Here is an 18,446-nt window from a genome sequence, read left to right as displayed (position 1 = left end):
TAAAATCAGACCTGCTTCCTGCTTGGTTTTAGGAGGTCTTGATTAGCGACTCCATAGCCACACTCTTCTCTACACTGTTCCATGAACCTCATTGCTGGGCAAGAGAGAGTCCACATAAAAACAAAAATTACCAATAATCTGATTTAAAGATTAAAAAAATGATACAATAGATATTTTCAAAAGAAGAAATATCCATGGTCAATGATATGAAAAATGTTTATAATCACTAGCCATCAGGAAAACGCAAACCACAACCACATTAAGATATCATCTCTCTTCAGTTAGAATGATTATCATCAAAAAGATGAAAACACAAAATGTTGACAAGGGTGTGGAGAAAGAGAAATTCTTACACTCTGTTGAGCAAAATATAAATAAGTACAACCATTACAAAAATCAGTACAGAGTTTCACCATAAACAAATAATAAAACTATCATATCATCCATTTATTTCACATCTGAATTTTATCCCAAATAATAAAATCAGTTTATCAAAGAAATGACTGCATTCCCATGTTTATTACAGCACCATTCACAATAGCTAAGATATGGATGATATCCATATCTTAAACTAGTGCAACACATGTGTGCACTTTCCTCTAGCTCTACCTGTGTTCCCACACATCATCTAAGATGAATGTGACTTGCCAAGATGTCAATCTACTACCACAAGACATCAAGAAGCTAGACTCAAGCCCCTGGAAACCTGATCCCTTGCCTTATCTGAAAAGAACATTTCATGGAAACTCCTTCTGTGTCCCCCTCTATAAAAATAAAGGATTAAGATGGCTTACTCTCTTTCCAACAGACCCCTAAGATCAAGAGCTGTCACTGGACCCCAAGAAAAATGTATTTTCTCTGTTTCTGTGTGATTATTTTGTGTCAACCGAAATACACCTGGAGTGACCCAGACTAATTTAGTCACGTGTTGTGGTAGTGGAATAGTGATACCTAGTAGCTAGGAAAGATCGGGAAGAAGAGACAAAGGAAGGTGGCATAATGTGAACTAAAACATAAATATATGGAAGGAATAATTTCTAGTGTTCTACAGCACAGCATATGACCACAGTTCATAACAATCTATGATAATTTTTCTAAACAACTTGAAGAGAGGAATTCATAGGTTCCAAACACAAGGAGATGAAAATGTTTGAGAAGTTGAAAATTGTAACTACCCTGATTTGTTAGATACATATTTTTAAAATGTGTCAAATTACCCCTGGTGCTCCCCAAAAGTTCAATTACTATATGCCAGTTAAAATAAATTTTTGAAAATAAATGGAAATAAATCTTTGAACTGCTATATCACACAACCATTTAAAAATAGTAATTCACACATGATCATTTTTTCCAAATGTTGTATTATTATATCAATTAATAATAGTATATGAATAGTAAAAAATTATTTTGTATCACTCATATAAAAATAAAAATTTTATTACATTTCTGTCATTCAATTTTAATATTTTATTCCTATTTGTATATTTTGGAATATACATAGCCTTATAGTATATTGCTACCTTTTATTGTGGAACAGGCATGTATTTCAAGAATTTTGAAAAAGTTTATTAATATCAAATTACAAAAAAAATGGTTGCAAGCTCTTATCTATTGAACTCACAAGCAGATAGATGAAAATTGAAACTCTAGATGCACCGATAATCAAGGGATTATTCTAGATTGAAAGCAAATAGAGGACAGGGAAGGAACCCAGGTAAACACAAGCATCTTTAAGTTATTCTCTGTCCCCTCTACCCATTGTCATTGCTAATGTCCTGTACATAATTTAGTAATCAAATTGATATATATTAAAGATTTAGCTAACTTTGCTGCAAAGACCCCAAAACAACTATGGAATGATATCTACCTTAAGACCATTTAATACAGTTACACAAACCAGAGACATAAAAATATCACACCTGATTAAGTAGACATTGTGGTATGAAGGCAGGAAGTACAATTTAAGTGAATACAGGAAAAAATCAATTTGATTACACAAAATAGGGAAAATTTATTTTTGAGCTCAAAACAAGGAGGATTGGAATTTAAAAAAAAAGAAGGAAGAGATTATTTTAGGTTTGGGAACATTGCTATTGTATAGATTGAAGCAGGTACACCAGGAATAGGGAAGTGATGCACATGGCCATCTTCCTTCTGGTGTACAGTAGAAAGCAAATTGACAAGATACAGAAAGATCTAAAATTTCAAAGTTAGAAAAATGGATCTGGTTTGAAAGTAATGAGGTTCTGTTAAATTATTGAGCAGGGAAGTATCAATTTTTAAATTCATTCAGCAAACAATGAGCACTACAAAATGACAAAGAATTCAGAGCATTGGAAATAGAGAATTGAACTTATCAAAGAAATCCCTTCTCCCTAAACCATAGCACTAATTGTGGGGTGGGAAAGGAGTGACCAATTACAATGTACACACAAATAAATGCATAATTAGTAAAAGTGATTAGCATTATGAAGAATACATAATAGCAGGATAAGAAAGATAAAAGACATTTTGTATGAAGAGAAAATACAGGAGAACAATCTCAGGCATTTTTATACAGAACAAATAATAAAATCGAATTTCCAGTGAATATGTTTAGGACATGGGCATTCTAAGTACAGAGCGCAAAGTTGATGACGTTGACTGAAGCTATCATACTTCACAGTTTACTCTCCAAAGTTATTTATTTTTATAAACCATATTAATTCTACTTCCTCCAGAAAGGGGTTCCAAGATCTTGAGACTATTTCCTGCCTGTTTTATATTTTATGAATAGCATGGTGAAGAGAATTGTAAAAAACCATATCAGTTAAATAAAAAATCAGCAGGATCAAATGGACTTTGGTAAACCTCATTTGCTTAATCTTATTGTCTCATAGGACATCTTTAATGAATGTCAAGTGGTTCGTATGTTTTTGGACTTAATATCAGCACAGTATTACACTGCTTTAAGTGCAATGAAATCCCTTTAGGATTTGATGGAACTTTTTAACTTGGCAGTGTACAGACATATGATCAACACTGACTTATAAAGATAGTCTCAGAGTTTCCTTGGTTCATCCCAAATATTAGCAAAAATGTACAGAAATACATTCTTTAATTCTGAGAGGAAACATGGCAATTTCAACTCTTCTCAATGCATTCTAGGTAAAGATGTGTCTGAATTTAAATTTCAGTAACTGTAAATATTTACTACTCTTTTTTACCATTTTTTATTATTTCTAAATTTTAATTTCTTATTTATTTCTCTAACTTCTCAAAATTCAACAATGTTGTTAACTAAGATAATATACAATGTTATGATCTTCTGATTTTCCAATTATAACATATAATTCCCAAATACAAATGTTAGACCAAAAAGCATATTAAATAATTTAGACATTCATTTAAAGCTGTTTATATTTAATTAACTTATTACCAGGCTTACATTAATATTTTGGCTTATTTTAATATTTGAGAAAAAACTAATCTACTACCTTTTAATGTTTTGACTTTAGAAATACAAACACATTTTGATAATAGAATTTATATGATTAGATTTGTCAATCAACACACCCCATCAGATCATTAAGTAATAAGAGGAAATAAACTTTAAAAGCAAGACAAAATTTGAATTCTAATTTTCTGTCTAGATGTAAAGCATTTTATCTTTTTCTCAAGTGATAAAACTGAAGTATAAAGGTTAATCTGTTTTTATTTCCTTGACTTCTACCATGGTAAACTTTCAAGAATTTAGATCATGTTCTAATAGAAAAGAGGTAATTTAGATAAAAGATATATATTTTAATTTCTTAAGATGATGATTTTGAAAAATTTCTCAAAACTAACAGGTTAAGTATGCAGAGGCAAAGAGGTCAATAGGGATCATGAGTAAGAAACTGAAAAGTAGGTGACCTATACTTGTTCACCAATAACAAACCTAATTAAGTCAATTGGACTTAATTTGGCCTTCTCCCCATAAAATTGTACATCTCCTTTTATAGAAGTATGTTACAACTAGTCTGGGAATTATTATAATAAGGAAATTGTGTACATACATGTAAATGAGTAATGAAATTTAGATAATACATGAAAAATTGTAGATTGTGTTGGGAAAAGAACATATGCTCTACAATTTAAAAAATGAGGTCAGTGGGATCTAGAATACTCAGTTAAAATTTGATTAAGTAGCATTACATGTCAACTGTGCCTTAGGAAAAAAAAGAAATAATGTAGAATTTGGAAAAAATAAATCAATGAAAATAATGGAATTCACAGAATGAGTGTTCATGAATGGGTGTAACATTGGAAAAAGGGATCAAAGAGGGATGATCTATGAAAATTTATACCATTTGCTTTCGATGTTAATTTTTCTTCTAGATAAGTATCCTCTTTAGTCCTTACTGTTTTGCAAATCAGACTAATTAACATGTATAATATATGTTAAAATATTCATTTTTCCAGTAGTATGTATAAAATACTGTTTCTTAGTTTAAAAAACATGTGTTTATAGGAAACTTTATTTTAACATTATTTTGGGTATGTTTTTATTTTTGTTTGTTGGATACTGGGGACTAAACCCATATTTGCTTTGCCACCAAGCTACTTCCCTAGTCCTTTTTATTTTTATTTTTTTTTATTTTTGAGACAGGATCTTCTTAAGTTGTTCACACAGCCTCCTACTTGCCATCCTTCAGAATCTGCCTCCCAAATCATTGGGATTACAGGTGGGTGCCACCACAACCAGGGTATTTTATAGTCTTAAACACTCACACTAAAATTATTGGGGGAAATTAATTAATTGGGCCAAATTTTTATCCTATTATGCATTAATACTGAATGATAAACTTCTCCACTTTAAACCTCATCCCTGGATTATCAAAATACACCTGTTAATTTTGAGAGTTGCAGCATTAGGTTATAGATGCTGACTCTTCAATGGAACAAAAGACCCTAGAAGTATGTGGAGCTGTCTGATGGAAATAGCAGGGAATGATAAAGAAGAAATTTCCCTACATGCTATAAAAAAGAGAGAAAAATTAGATACTTTCAATTAGAATCTTATATCTCAACAATTCCTATTTCAACAGACAACACAGAGATGACTGAAGACAACCACTCAATGACAACTGAATTTATCATGATGGGATTTACAGATAACCCAAATCTGAAGACCTTTTTGTTTGTGGTAATCTCTGTCATCTATCTGGTCACCATGGTAGGGAATCTAGGGTTGGTGGCCTTGATTTACATGGAGCGCCGTCTTCACACACCAATGTACATCTTCCTGGGCAACCTGGCTCTCATGGATTCCTGCTGTTCCAGTGCCATCACTCCCAAGATGTTACAGAACTTCTTTTCCCAGGGCAGAAGAATTTCCTTCTATGAATGTATCACACAATTTTATTTTCTCTGTTTTGCTGAATCAACAGACTCCTTTCTTCTGGCAGCAATGGCTTATGACCGCTATGTGGCCATATGCAGACCACTGCAGTACCACACCCTGATGTCAAAGAAACTCTGCATTCAGATGACCACAGGAGCCTACATAGCTGGAATCCTGCATCCCATGATTGAAGTAGGACTTTTATTTAGGTTGCTTTTCTGTGGGTCTCATCAAATCAATCACTATTTTTGTGATATCCTTCCATTATATAGACTCTCCTGTGTTGACCCTTATATCAATGAATTGATGGTACTTATGTTGGCAGGGTCACTTCTAATCTGTACTATTACCATAGTAGTAATCTCTTACCTCTATATCCTTTTCACTATATTTGCAATGAAATCCAAAGAGGGAAGGGGCAAAGCTGTATCTACTTGTGCATCCCACTTTCTCTCTGTTTCCATATTCTATGGTTCTCTTCTCTTTGTGTATGCCAGACCAAGTTCATTTAAAGAAGGGGACAAAGATACACCTGTTGCTATTTTTTATACTCTAATAGTTCCTTTATTAAACCCTTTTATTTATACTCTAAGAAACAAGGAAGTAATAAATGCTATAAAAAGGTTTTTAAGCAAAAGTCAATTTTGTAACTTTCTATAACATATAGCATCTCTCCTTAAAAATTTACTGGAACTTGATACCATCTTTTCTAAACCTACAAATACTGAGAAAATGGCACATATTCATACTGAGAATACTAAATTATTAAAATATTGATGATATTTGATGCAAATATTAGTTATTAGATATTAGTTCCAAAGAGATTGTGTGTGCACAAATATACTTCAAAATTAAATGTCATAAGATAATTCAAGAGTGAACTAAATAATTATTCATGAGTGTCAGATTGCAATTTTTTACAATTTTCCACAAAATCATCAAATCTAGGAATACTCATCAGCATATGAAAAACTAGCTTCTATTTAATACTGTTGTTATATTTCTCATATCCTAAGCATAATTTTACAATCAAAGGCATTTTCCAAGTTCTAAATACTAACATTTCATTAAACTGTATGGTTGAATTAGGTTTTGATTTTTTCTTTCAAGAGATTATGCTTAACATGTATTCATATAGAATATTTATTCTCTAATAATTAATATTTTCATATTTAGTGTAAATCAATTTTACTTTCTAATTCTCTTTAACAGAGTAACTGTACACTGTGATTTAACAGCCTGTAATTTAAAATGATGCTATTTCAGTACAGAAAAAGGCAACATGAGGAAGGATGGGAGAGCCTGGGAAAGTACAGGGGAATAAAATCTACCAAATTATGCTCTGTCCACATAGGACTATACCACAAAGAATCCCACTTATACATATAATTATCATGTGCTAATTAGAATAATAATAGTAACAGAAAGGAGATTGATAAAGTAGAAAAATTGGACCTGTTTGAGGAATGAGGAGAGATAAAGGGAAGGCACGAAAGAATAAGAACAATAAAATTATGCTATGTGTCTGTATCAATATGGCATGACAAATCTCACTACTAGGTATGATTATAATGCATGATTAAGAGTGATGCTATTTATAATGAAATTCTTCTCAATTTTTATTTTTTCATGTAGTTTGCTTAAATGTCAATTATAAATGAAAATGCAATTACTGAAAATATCTATTAAATCAATTTTTTTTCTGCTTGACTTTATTACTTGTTTTGTTGGCCACTGAACAAAAATATTCATCAAAGAAATGGACAAAGAAAAAGGAAAAAAAAATTGAAATGTGTTATCTGCTTTTTTATTATTTGGATCTCAGGTGTTTCCAGAAAGATCCTATGTTAGTGCAAGACTATTCAAGAATGAAATCATTTGATTATGAGAGCTCAAAGCTAATTGGTCTTTCATACTTTTAGTGGACTAACACAATAGTAACTGTAGGCAGGTGGAAGGTAAGTCACTGGGGTTACACTCTGGAAGTTTCCTCTTCCCTGAGACTCTTTTCCTATCTCTCTCTGCATCTCAACCACCACCAGCAGAGAAGTGATCCTCAGCTTCATCATTCTACCATGATGTTTCACCTCCCTTGGGTCCCAGGCCAATGAACCCAACTGAGCATTGGTTGAAACTCTGAAACAAGGAGTTCAAAATTAAGTTTTCTTTTTCTAATTAGTTCTTCTTTACATATTTTGGTCACAGCAAGAAAAAATGAATACAGAAACTGGTGTGAAGAAGTGGAGTCTCTGCTGTGACTAATAACACCATGTGCTTTAGCTTTTCGTATTGATTTGTGGCAGAAGATCCAAAAAATTTGAGGATACAACTGGAGAAGACTTAGAACACTGCATATGGAGCTTAATGGGCAATTGTAGTGTGAGATTAGAAGACACAGAATGGAGATATGAATGAGGAAAACCAAAGACTTTGCTCATGAATTTTCGGAGGGGAATGAGAATTCTGTTGGGAATTGGACCAGAGATCATTTGAGTTATATCTTGGCAAAAACACTTGTTTTACATTTTGTTCATGTCTGGAGATTTTGTGTGAAGGTGAATTTTGTTTGAAGGTTATGCCAAAATTGCATCAGGATTAAAAGATGCCAAAAAAAGTGCCAGTAGGAGAGAACATCTGCTGACCAAGTAAATAAGCAGGTTAACAGAGAGGCCACATGGGCTTCAACCAGCAAAGTCAAAGGGGCAGGGCTGGCCATGCCCTTTGGAGATCATATTTTGCTACCATGTACCCCATATACTAGAAGATGAGCTATAGAGATTGTTTGCCTGGCTGGGTTTAGATCTTGATTTTTGTCCAATCCCTTCTTTCTTTGCCCCTACACATCCTTTTGGAATATAAATATTTACTCTGTGCATTATGTGTAGGTTATATGAAAGTTGCTTTTGATTTGTTTCATGGGTTCACATCCAAGAGTTTGCTTTGAGTCTCTGGTGAGACTTTTGACTTAGGACAGTATCTAGGAGGTGCACTAAATGTATTTTGCATTATGACATGGGCATGATTTTTTGAGGGTCAGAGGAAGAATAGTATTGTTTTGATATGAAGTTTCCCCCAAAATATCCTATGCTAATGCAGAAATGTTTGGAGGTAAAATTATTAGATTATAAGAGCTGTTACATAATTGGTCCAACCTGGTTTGAATGGACTATTTGATAACTGTAGGCACTTGGGTCATGACTAGAGATTGTAGGTCATTGGGGTCCTCTCAGGGAAGGATTCCTCTTCCCTGCGGACCCTTCTCCTTTCTCTGTCTCTTTTGCTTGCCACCCTGAAGCTATGCTCCTCTACCACACCCTTCTGCCATGATGTTCTACCTCATTCGATACCCAGAGTAATGAAGGCGGCCAATTATGGAGTGAACATTTGAAACCCAAAACTCAAAATAAATATTTTCTCCTCTAAGTTTTTCTTATTGCGCATCTTCATCACAGTGACAATAATTATGTTACCCTTGGGACAAGATTAAAGTTATCCATTGATTTTAAGGGATTTCCTTGGCATTCACATCAGAATAATTCTGCACAAATTCCTAGCCTGAGGGGCATGGTTCCCAAAATATCAATGAACCCCCCCCCAAAAAAAAACTATATTAAGGATGGATGCAGTCTGAGAAAATGTGTGTCACAACACTAAAAACTGAAGGAATACCATGATTAGAGGTAAAAACAAAGATGTTTGAAAGCCCTGATGCTAACATAATTATTGTCACTGACCCATGAGTAGAGAGACTGTCTTTGTTTTAATAATCTATTCCTCAATGTTTAAAAGTTCAAATTTTTAATATGAATTTCCCCATACTGAAGAATATAATATCTCCAAGTAGTTATAATAAAATATTTATCATTCAATACAGCACAAGAATGCTGTATTATAACATAGTGCATAACATGCTGTATCACATAACATAAACATAAATGTTCATTTCTTGAAAATACTTAATATAGTCATTGCTTTTGTATTTTATATACTTATGTTTTTAGTTTGTCTCTAAATTTTAGACACTATGAAAAAAAATCATGCAACACAATAAGTGGCTTATTCAGATATTCTAAGCATAAACGCACCACAGTTTTATTATCACATATACAGGTAGTCTGTAAATGACCATGTAAAATAATTCTTGGGTGTATAGTAAAGTTGTTTCTGATTAAGAATAATTATTATACTTTGCAACCAAGAAGAGAAAATGAGATTTCACTTTTATATTCTGATAGAGTGTCTCTTAAATAAAACAGTAACTAACTTTTCCAGAGTACAAAAAAATATTTTCAGCTTATTTATCAATAAGTATTGCTTAAATAGATAATGACAAAAATTGTACTTTTGTATATTCATAAATAATTTTCAAAATATTCAAATTTAGGGATATTTTAAAAGTGAAGAAAACCTAAAATATAATGGGAAAATTATTTTATTTATTGATGATAAGCCTCTAGTTACAAAAGTCTGAAAAAACTTCCCTAAAATATGTGAATGAATAGAAAATTGTATATTGAATATAGTGTAGACAAGAATAAGACACAGAGAATGCTAACAAATAATGTATTTTTAAAATAATACATATTTTGAATAATTGTAGGCTTTTATATAAAATTGTGTATTCAAAGTATGCTAAAGCCAAAGACTTATAGCAAATTCTGGAAGAAAAGAAAGATTATTTTACCATCCCGTGTTACTTCTGCCCTTGAAATATTGGCTCATGTATATCAGGTCTAATCTAATTAATCATTTTTTTTCATAAAATTCTTTTGTATAGGCTCTCCTGTACTGATGCCTCTCTCTCTCTCTCTCTCTCTCTCTCTCTCTCTCTCTCTCTCTCTCTCTTTGTTGTTGTTGTTGCCAATCCAAATATATACCATTTCTACTGTCTTGATCACTTATCTCTGAATTATTTTCACAACTTTCTAAATGAAATCCAAGGAGGGAAGAAGTACAGCACTTTCAACCTGTGCATCCCACTTTTTCTCATTTTTAATATCAACATTTTTCACCTCATGTGTATTAGACCATTTGGAGAAGAAGGTAAAGATACACTAGTGACATTAATTTACAATAGTAATTGCATTTTTAAGCCCTTTTATATACAGTTCAAGAAGTAAGAAGGTAATAAATGTTCTAGAAAAAGTTATGAGAACTTATAATATTCTTAAATGCCAACATCTACAAATTGATTCAATTTATTAAAATGTTTGCATAAACGATGAACATAGAAAAATAAATGTCTTGTACACAATATGTGACATTAAATCATTCAGTTACATATTTTAAGATAGGTATTAGAATTAAAAAATTGTTTGGAAAATTTTAATCCAAATTACTTATCAGGGTAAATCAAGGGAAACATAAGGGTAACTGTAATTGCTTTCATTGGTCTTGTGGAATAGTGAGAGAGTTCTGTTGAAAGCCTCAGTGAATTGACCTATCATTCAAACTAAATGTAAAATTATGTAATGATTTTTCTTTTTTAGAAAAACAATCTGGCAGAAACTTGTAGGTTAATGTGGAGGAAGAGAAATGAGAAACAAAGTAATTGTTGTGATCTATTTTTAGTGTAATAAAGTTTTATTTAAATGAGATCCCAAGAATGTGAAAAGAGTGAATTCAGAAGGAATAAACTCACCTATTTTACAGAATAATTAACAATGGATTTTAACACATGGGGAAGAAGAAATTTTGTTCTAATTAGTCACACAGGATAGCAGAATGCATTCTGACATATTGTACACAAATGGAGCACAACTTCTCATTCATCTGGCTGTACAAGATGCAGAATCACACCAATCATGCAATCATAAATGTACATATGGTAACAATATCTGACTCATTCTTGTACTCATCCCACCCACACACATCTTCTCCTCTCCTCACTCCACTCTGCCCTACCAAAGTTCCTCCATTCTTCCCTACTCCCACTATTATGGATCAGCATCTGATATGTGGATGCTGATCCATAATGGTTGTGGATATATATATATATATATATATATATATATATATATGCCTTAGCCTTTGGTTTTTTGGGGATTGACTTAGTTTGCTTAACATAATATTCTCCAGTTCCATCCATTTACTGGCAAATGCCATAATTTCATTTATCTTTATGGCTGAATAATAGTATATATTGTGTGTATACCACATTTTCTTTATCCATTCATCTGTTGAAGGGCACCTAGGTTGGTTCCATAGTTTAGCTATTGTGAACTGAGCTGCTATGAACACTGATGTGACTGTGTCACTGTAGTATGTTGATCTTAAATCTTTGGGGTATAAACCAAGGAGTGAGATAGCAGAGTCAAATGGTGGTTGCAGGGATTCTGACTGTGGAAATATATAGAGAAGCATTCCTCTGGTGAGCAAACTCCCAGCAGATAACAGGCACTCTGTTTCCCACCCTTAGAATGCCCTGCAGTTTCTCCTAGGATCTAGTAAAATAACTAAATACGTGTGCAATGTCTAGCTGCTATGGCAATGCCTTGCTTGAGAAGGTTCTGTGCTAGAGTCTTATCAAACTCATCCTTGATCTCAGGCACATAACTCCTGGAAATAAAGGAACTTGCTTGCCAGATAGCTACAATGTTTCACAAAACTCTGGTGCTCCTGGATCTGCCCATCTAACAATAACTTTAGACAATGAACTTTCTTGAGAGCTGCACAAACTCCTGACATTGCACACTGTAAATGTAGAATGTAACTGCAGAATAAGCAACCTTACTGATACTATAAACAATAATGTAGTTATAGTACTAATGACCAAATGTAACCTATTAATATGAATAAATGTGGCCACTTGGTTGAGCAGCCATCTTTCCTGCCTCTGTATCTTGTCTCTGTGTCTCTTTTTATTTTCCTTACAGATGGTTCCATTCCAAGTTTCCTGAGGTATCACTATACTGCTTTCCATAGTAGTTGCACCAATTTACAGCCCCCCCCACCGAAATGTATGAGTGAACCTTTTCCCCCACACCCTTGCAAACACTTATTGTTGCTTGTATTCTTGATAATTGCCATTCTGACTAGAGTGAGATAGAATCAGTGTAGTTTTGATTTGCATTTCTCTAATTCCTAGAGATGTTGAACATTTTTTTCATATATTTGTTGATCAATTATATTTCTTCTTCTGTAAAGTGTCTGTTAAGATCCTTAGCACATTTATTGATTGGATGATTTTTTTTTTGGGGGGGGGGTGTTAAATTTTTTGAGTTCTTTATATAAAGGATTTTTGTTTGTTTCAAAGCATCAACAATATTATGGAATATAAAACAGACTTGCATATCAAACACTGAATAAAACATTCAAAATTGTGAAGAGACTATTTTTTTATATTTTATTAGTAATAAGATGTATCCAAATTATATATAGTTATTGGCTACTTCTAATTTTCAAATTTTCTATAATTTTTCTTTAATCATGACTTTTTTTTGCATGGATCTATTTATAGCACTATATATAGATAAAAGATATTAAAATATTTCAACTCTGGGGCAAGTAATTTCTGTATCTTGACAGTCTTTTAATGTGTTTGTGATGTTTATGATCTATAAATATTTTAATTTGAAGTACTCATTATATACTATTTCTTACACAATCACTATCATGCCTTTGGTCTACAGTTTTGTTTTATTTTAATCTGAAGGCTACTATTGACGAGTATTATTGTCATTTTCTCTTTTTATAGTCTTAATCTCCTCCTCCTCATTCTCATTTTTTTGAAAAGTTTAAAATTTTCAAAGTTGTCTCTTGATTTGTCTTAGAGATAAGATCATATACATGGATTGATGTTATCCAAGAGTAAATTCCCACATAAAATTATAAGAGAAAAAAGAAAAAAAAAGAGAGAGAGAGAAACAAAAGAAAAGAAAGATTATTTGTGATCCTGGGTCAGTCAAGCACATATTTTACCCTTTCCATTTGTGTTAAAATTTCTAAGTCCATATCTCACATTTAGAGATTTTTATGAATGAATTTTTGAATTTTTTCCCATAGTTCAGATTTTTTATTGGTACATTATAGTTGTACATACTAGCAGGATTCTTTCTGACATAATCATATGTGCACAAATTTAATTTACTCCATTCAGTCCTTGGTTCCCCCCTTTCCCTCCACTCTTCACTCCCCCTATTCCCTTTCTTCTACTCTGCTGGTGTTTCCTCTACTCTATTTATTTATTTTTGGTTGATGATTTAGAGATATACATAAAGATAGAATACATTGTGGTATATTTGTAAAAGCACATAGTGTAATTTTGTCAAAATCACTCTGACTTTCCTCCCCTTTCCTAACCCTCCTTCCTCCTCCTCAATCTCCTTTTTCTACTTCACTGACTTTCCCTCTCTCTTTAGGATATCAGATCCCATACCCCACTCTTTTCCCCCTTGCTTTGCTCTAGATTCTGCATATAAAACACTCAACCCTTAATTATTTTGAGTGTAGCTTATTTTACTTAGAATGATGTCTTTCATTTCCATCCATTTTCTGTCAAATGCAGTAATTTTATTCTTCTTTATGGCCAAGTAAAACCCCATTGTATATATGTGTATATGCACACACACAAATACACACATATGACACACACACACACACATACATATGGCACATTTTCTTAATCCATCCATCTGTTGATGAGCACCTGAATTGGTTCTATATTTTGGCTATTGTGAGTTGTGCTGCTAAATATTGATGTGGCTGTATCACAATAGTATGCTGATTTTAGATTTTTTTGGATAAATTCCAAGGAGTAGGATTGCTGGGTCATCTAGCCATTCCATTCATAGTTTTTTGAAGAATCTCCATACTGTTTTCCAAAGTGGTCATACCAATCTGCAGTCGCCAACACAATGTAAGAGTGTAACTTTCTCCACATCCTCAACAGCATTTGTTATTATTTATATTCTTGGTAATTGACATTCTGACCAGAATGATATGAAATCTCAGTATAAATTTTGATTTTCATTTCCCTGTTTGTTAGGCATATAGAACATTTTTTCAAATATGTGTTGGACATTTATATTTCTTCTTTTGAGAAATATCTATTTAGCTTTTTGTCCATTTATTGATTGGGTTATTTGGGGGTTTGTTCATTTATTTGATGTTAGGGCTTTTTTTTTTGTATTATTTACATACTCTGGATATTAATGCCCTATCAGAGAAGTAACTGGCAAAGATTCTATCCCATTTTTAGGCTGTCTTTTCATGTTGTTTATAATTTCTTTTGCTGTGCAGAAGTTTGTAATTTGATTTCTTCCCACTTAATGATTCTTGGTTTTATTTCTTGAGCTTTTAGCATCTTTTTAAGGAAATAGGTACCTACATCAATAAATTGAAACATCGAGTCTATGTTTTCTTCTAGCAGTTGCAGAGTGTTTTGTCTAATTCCTAGGTCTTTGTTCATTTTGATTCGATTTATGTGCAGGTTGAGATAGAGATCTAGTTTCATTCTTCTACATTTGAATACCCAGGTATCCCTGCACAATTTGTTAAAAAGACTATTTGTTCTCCAAGACACATTAACAATTTTGTCAAGTATCAGATAACTGTACCTATGTGGATTTTGTCTTTATGTCTTCTATTATGTTCCATTGGTCTTCATGTCTATTTTGATGCAATAGTTTAATTTCTTTACATAGTATTAAAGTAGACTTTATTTTAGAATGTTGTGAATTGAGAACTAAAATTTGATTCAGGACTAGCCAGTAGTTCCAGAAACTTGTTTATTCTTTCCTTACTGGTTCTCATGTCTACTCTTTGCATATGCACATCAATAAAATCACAAGAATATGCATACTCAGAGAAGTCAATCCCTAGCTCACAGCAAACACAAAAGAGTCCCAATTCCTACACTTATATCCTAGGAAGGAAAAAAATACTTTATAAACACCCCCCCCAAAAAAAAACTGAAACATAATACGCTATGATTGGGAAAGACTCTTCTGCTTCTACCCACGTCTGTTATTAGGGTGCAAGAATTCACATGTAAGATATAAATTTTCTCTAATGTTTATCTATGTGACTCTATTTTTATTACTGTTAATATCTTAATACTAAGATGGTACCCCAAATGTGGATTTCAGGCTACATTAACTCACCAAATCTCCAAATTTATACACCCAACTGCCTATCTTACACGATAACTTAAATGTCTCAAAGACATCTCAAATTTAACATGATCAAAACACAACTCTTGAAATTCCCCTAAATATTATCCCTTCCTTGTCTTCTTTATTGAATGGTAGCTTCCTTTAATGAATTGGGCAAGTCAGAAATTAAGAGTAGTCTTCCATTTCTCTCTCCCCTCAAACCAAACTTTCAAGAGAACTGTCAACTCTCTCTTTTCCTCCAATGTACCAAATCTCTCCATTCACATAACACCCATATAATTCTCTCTCACCCAAACAGTATCAACATCTTCAAATCTGTCTACCTGCTTTTGCTGATTTTATTTCTTTTACATTTTTGTTCATGTTCCGATTATTGAAGCAGCACTTACTGAAAGGTGCTTTACAAAAGTTGTAGTCTCCTGCCCACTATGATCTATGTATTTCAAGTCACAGATGATTAAGTGGAAATTTTTCTATAAAGTCCAGTGAGTACCATTTAGCTGAATAAAAGGAAAAAAAAACTAATTACAAAGACCAAGAAAAGTTCTCATGGAGGAATTCATGTTTGAGCTCAAAGAAGAGCTCAATGGAAAAGGGAAAAAGAAGTCACTATAGGTGAGGGAACATTGCTATCATATTAACTGAGGCAGGTGTTCAAGGAACAGGGAAGTGATTTCACCAGCAAACAAGAGACAAGATGCAGACAGATTGTGGAGTATCTGGAACTCCAAAATAAGGACAATGGATTTGGTATGAAAAGTAATGCAATTCTATTATGAATCTTGAGCAAGAAAATATAATTTTTTAAAATTTATTCAACAAATAATAAGCATTAAAAAATGCCAAACACTATTCATAGATCTGGAAATACAGAATTGGATATATAAAAGAAATCCTTCCTCATGAAGTCAATGTGCTAATTGTAGGAAAGGGGAAGGAATCACCAATTATAGATGTACTGACAGATTAGCAGTATGTGTGATTAGCAGTATGAAGTATGATTAGCAGTATGAAGATAATTAAAACCACAGCACAAGAAAAGTAAAGTGTAGGTTGTAAAATAAGAAGTAGAAGTGAAAATCTCAGTAATTTGCATATAGGAAAAAATATCTTTACTACATGCATTGTAGAATATGGGGATTAATTCCAGCCAGAGTGAAGAAGTTTTTGACCTTCACTGAAACTGCCAATCTTCTAGTTTTCTTTCCAAATTAATTTGTTTTCATGAACGACATTAATTCCACTTCTTCCAGCTGAGACATTTCCTGGTTAACATGTTAAAGAGAATTTTATAAATTGTATAAACTAAGCCAGTTACATATAAACCAGCAAGGTAATCATCAGACATTTTAGTGCATGTCATTTGCTTTAACCTAATTATCTCAAAGGACATCTTTAATTAATTTCAAGTGGTTTGTATGCTTTTATGACTTAATAGCTCCACAGAAAGTACTTATATCTGTAAAGAAAAATCCCTTCAGAATTTGATGAAAACCTTTTAACTTGGCAGTTATAAAGACATATTATTAACACTGACCTATAGGTAATCTCTGAGATTTTCATTCTCTTAATCCCAAATATTTTAGCAAGAATGTACACATTTTTATTCCTAAATTTGGCAATATTCACCATAAAGCAAATAAGGAACTTTGAAAAAGCTCTTCTCACTGAAATGAAATTAAGAGAAATATTAAAACTTAGTCTTATTATTAATATTAACAAAAACAAATATTTACTTCCCTAATTTATCGTTTTTCATCGTTTCTAAATTAAACTCCTTTCTTTTTGTTTTAGCTCTTAGCAAAACTATGATGAGTTGCAATACTATAATCATCTGACTTCCAGATTATAAGATATAATTTCAAGATCTACAGGTAAGATCTAAAAGTTTATTTGAAGAATTCAGGCATTATCTTTTTTCTTTAACTGATTATACAGTTTATATAAAATACTTGGAGTGAACAAATTCTACTACCTTTATTTTTATGTTTTGACTAAATAAACACAAATTTTTTAATACAGAATTTATAATTATGTTTGTCAGTTAATATAATCCCATAAATCACTAGGTAATAAGGAAATGGGCTTTTGAGACAAGGATTTAAAGGGTTCTTCTTTTTATAAGTGCTAAAAATGAAATTTGAAAGTGGCTCTGATTTAACTTTTAATTGACTATGGTACACTTTAAAGAATCTTACATAATGTTCTGAGGAAAGGGAAACAGTAGAGAAGAATCAAATTAGATAAAAGGAAGATATCAAAGTTTCTTATTATTATGATTTTGAAAGTTCCCTTGTAGACACTTTTTCAGGGTTAACAATCTCAATATGCAGAGGCAAAAAGTTCACTGAAGATCATTAGTAAGATACTGAAATGAAGATCACCCACGACTGGTCATAGGTTTGAGGTAGGTTTAGAATTAATTTTGCCTTCTCCCTATAGTATTGCATAACCCCTTTCAGAGAAGTATGTAACACCTAACTTCAAAATACTTATAATAAAATAAGAAAATTGTTCATAAATTATACATGAAAAATTGAAGATGGCCTGGGTGTAGAAAATATGTTCCACAATTCACACTGTACTAGGACATTTGGCTAAAATTATTAGCTTTGTATATAAGCTATGTCTTCCAGAATAGGAAGAAAGACATAGATTTAAACAAAAATCAATCAGATTAATTAAATGGAAAAAGACAGCATTTATGAAAATGAGTAAAATTCTCAGAAAAAGAATGAGAATTGATATTCTGTGGACATTTATTTCTTTAGCCTTTCTAAGATAATTTTCAATAAGATGAATAACACCTTCCTTGGTTGTTAGTGATCTTTATGCAATTTGTAATATATAAAGTTAATACATCTGTAATATGCTTTTAAATAACATTCACTTCTCTTGGATAACATATATAAATAGTTTTCTCACATAAAATACATATGATAGTAAAATCTATTTTAAAATTATTT

At 32.2% G+C, this 18,446-nt stretch overlaps 1 protein-coding gene across 1 annotated transcript; it reads left to right on the top strand.

The window, feature by feature from the left end:
- Window positions 1-5,080: 5,080 nt before the first annotated feature.
- Window positions 5,081-6,025, top strand: LOC114099039 (olfactory receptor 5K3-like). Its single transcript, XM_027943262.2, has one exon. The coding sequence runs from the start codon at window positions 5,081-5,083 to the stop codon at window positions 6,023-6,025; it is 945 nt and encodes a 314-aa protein (XP_027799063.2).
- Window positions 6,026-18,446: the final 12,421 nt, after the last annotated feature.

This window comes from Marmota flaviventris, chromosome 8 (genome assembly GCF_047511675.1).
Source record: "Marmota flaviventris isolate mMarFla1 chromosome 8, mMarFla1.hap1, whole genome shotgun sequence".
Lineage (NCBI taxonomy): Eukaryota > Metazoa > Chordata > Mammalia > Rodentia > Sciuridae > Marmota > Marmota flaviventris.
The sequence above is the reverse complement of the archived record's forward strand: the minus strand, read 5'-3'. Positions and strand labels throughout refer to the sequence as shown.

Excerpts from the sequence above, each read along its gene's own strand:
- LOC114099039 (XM_027943262.2), top strand. The coding sequence starts at position 5,081 with ATGACTGAAGACAACCACTCAATGACAACTGAATTTATCATGATGGGA.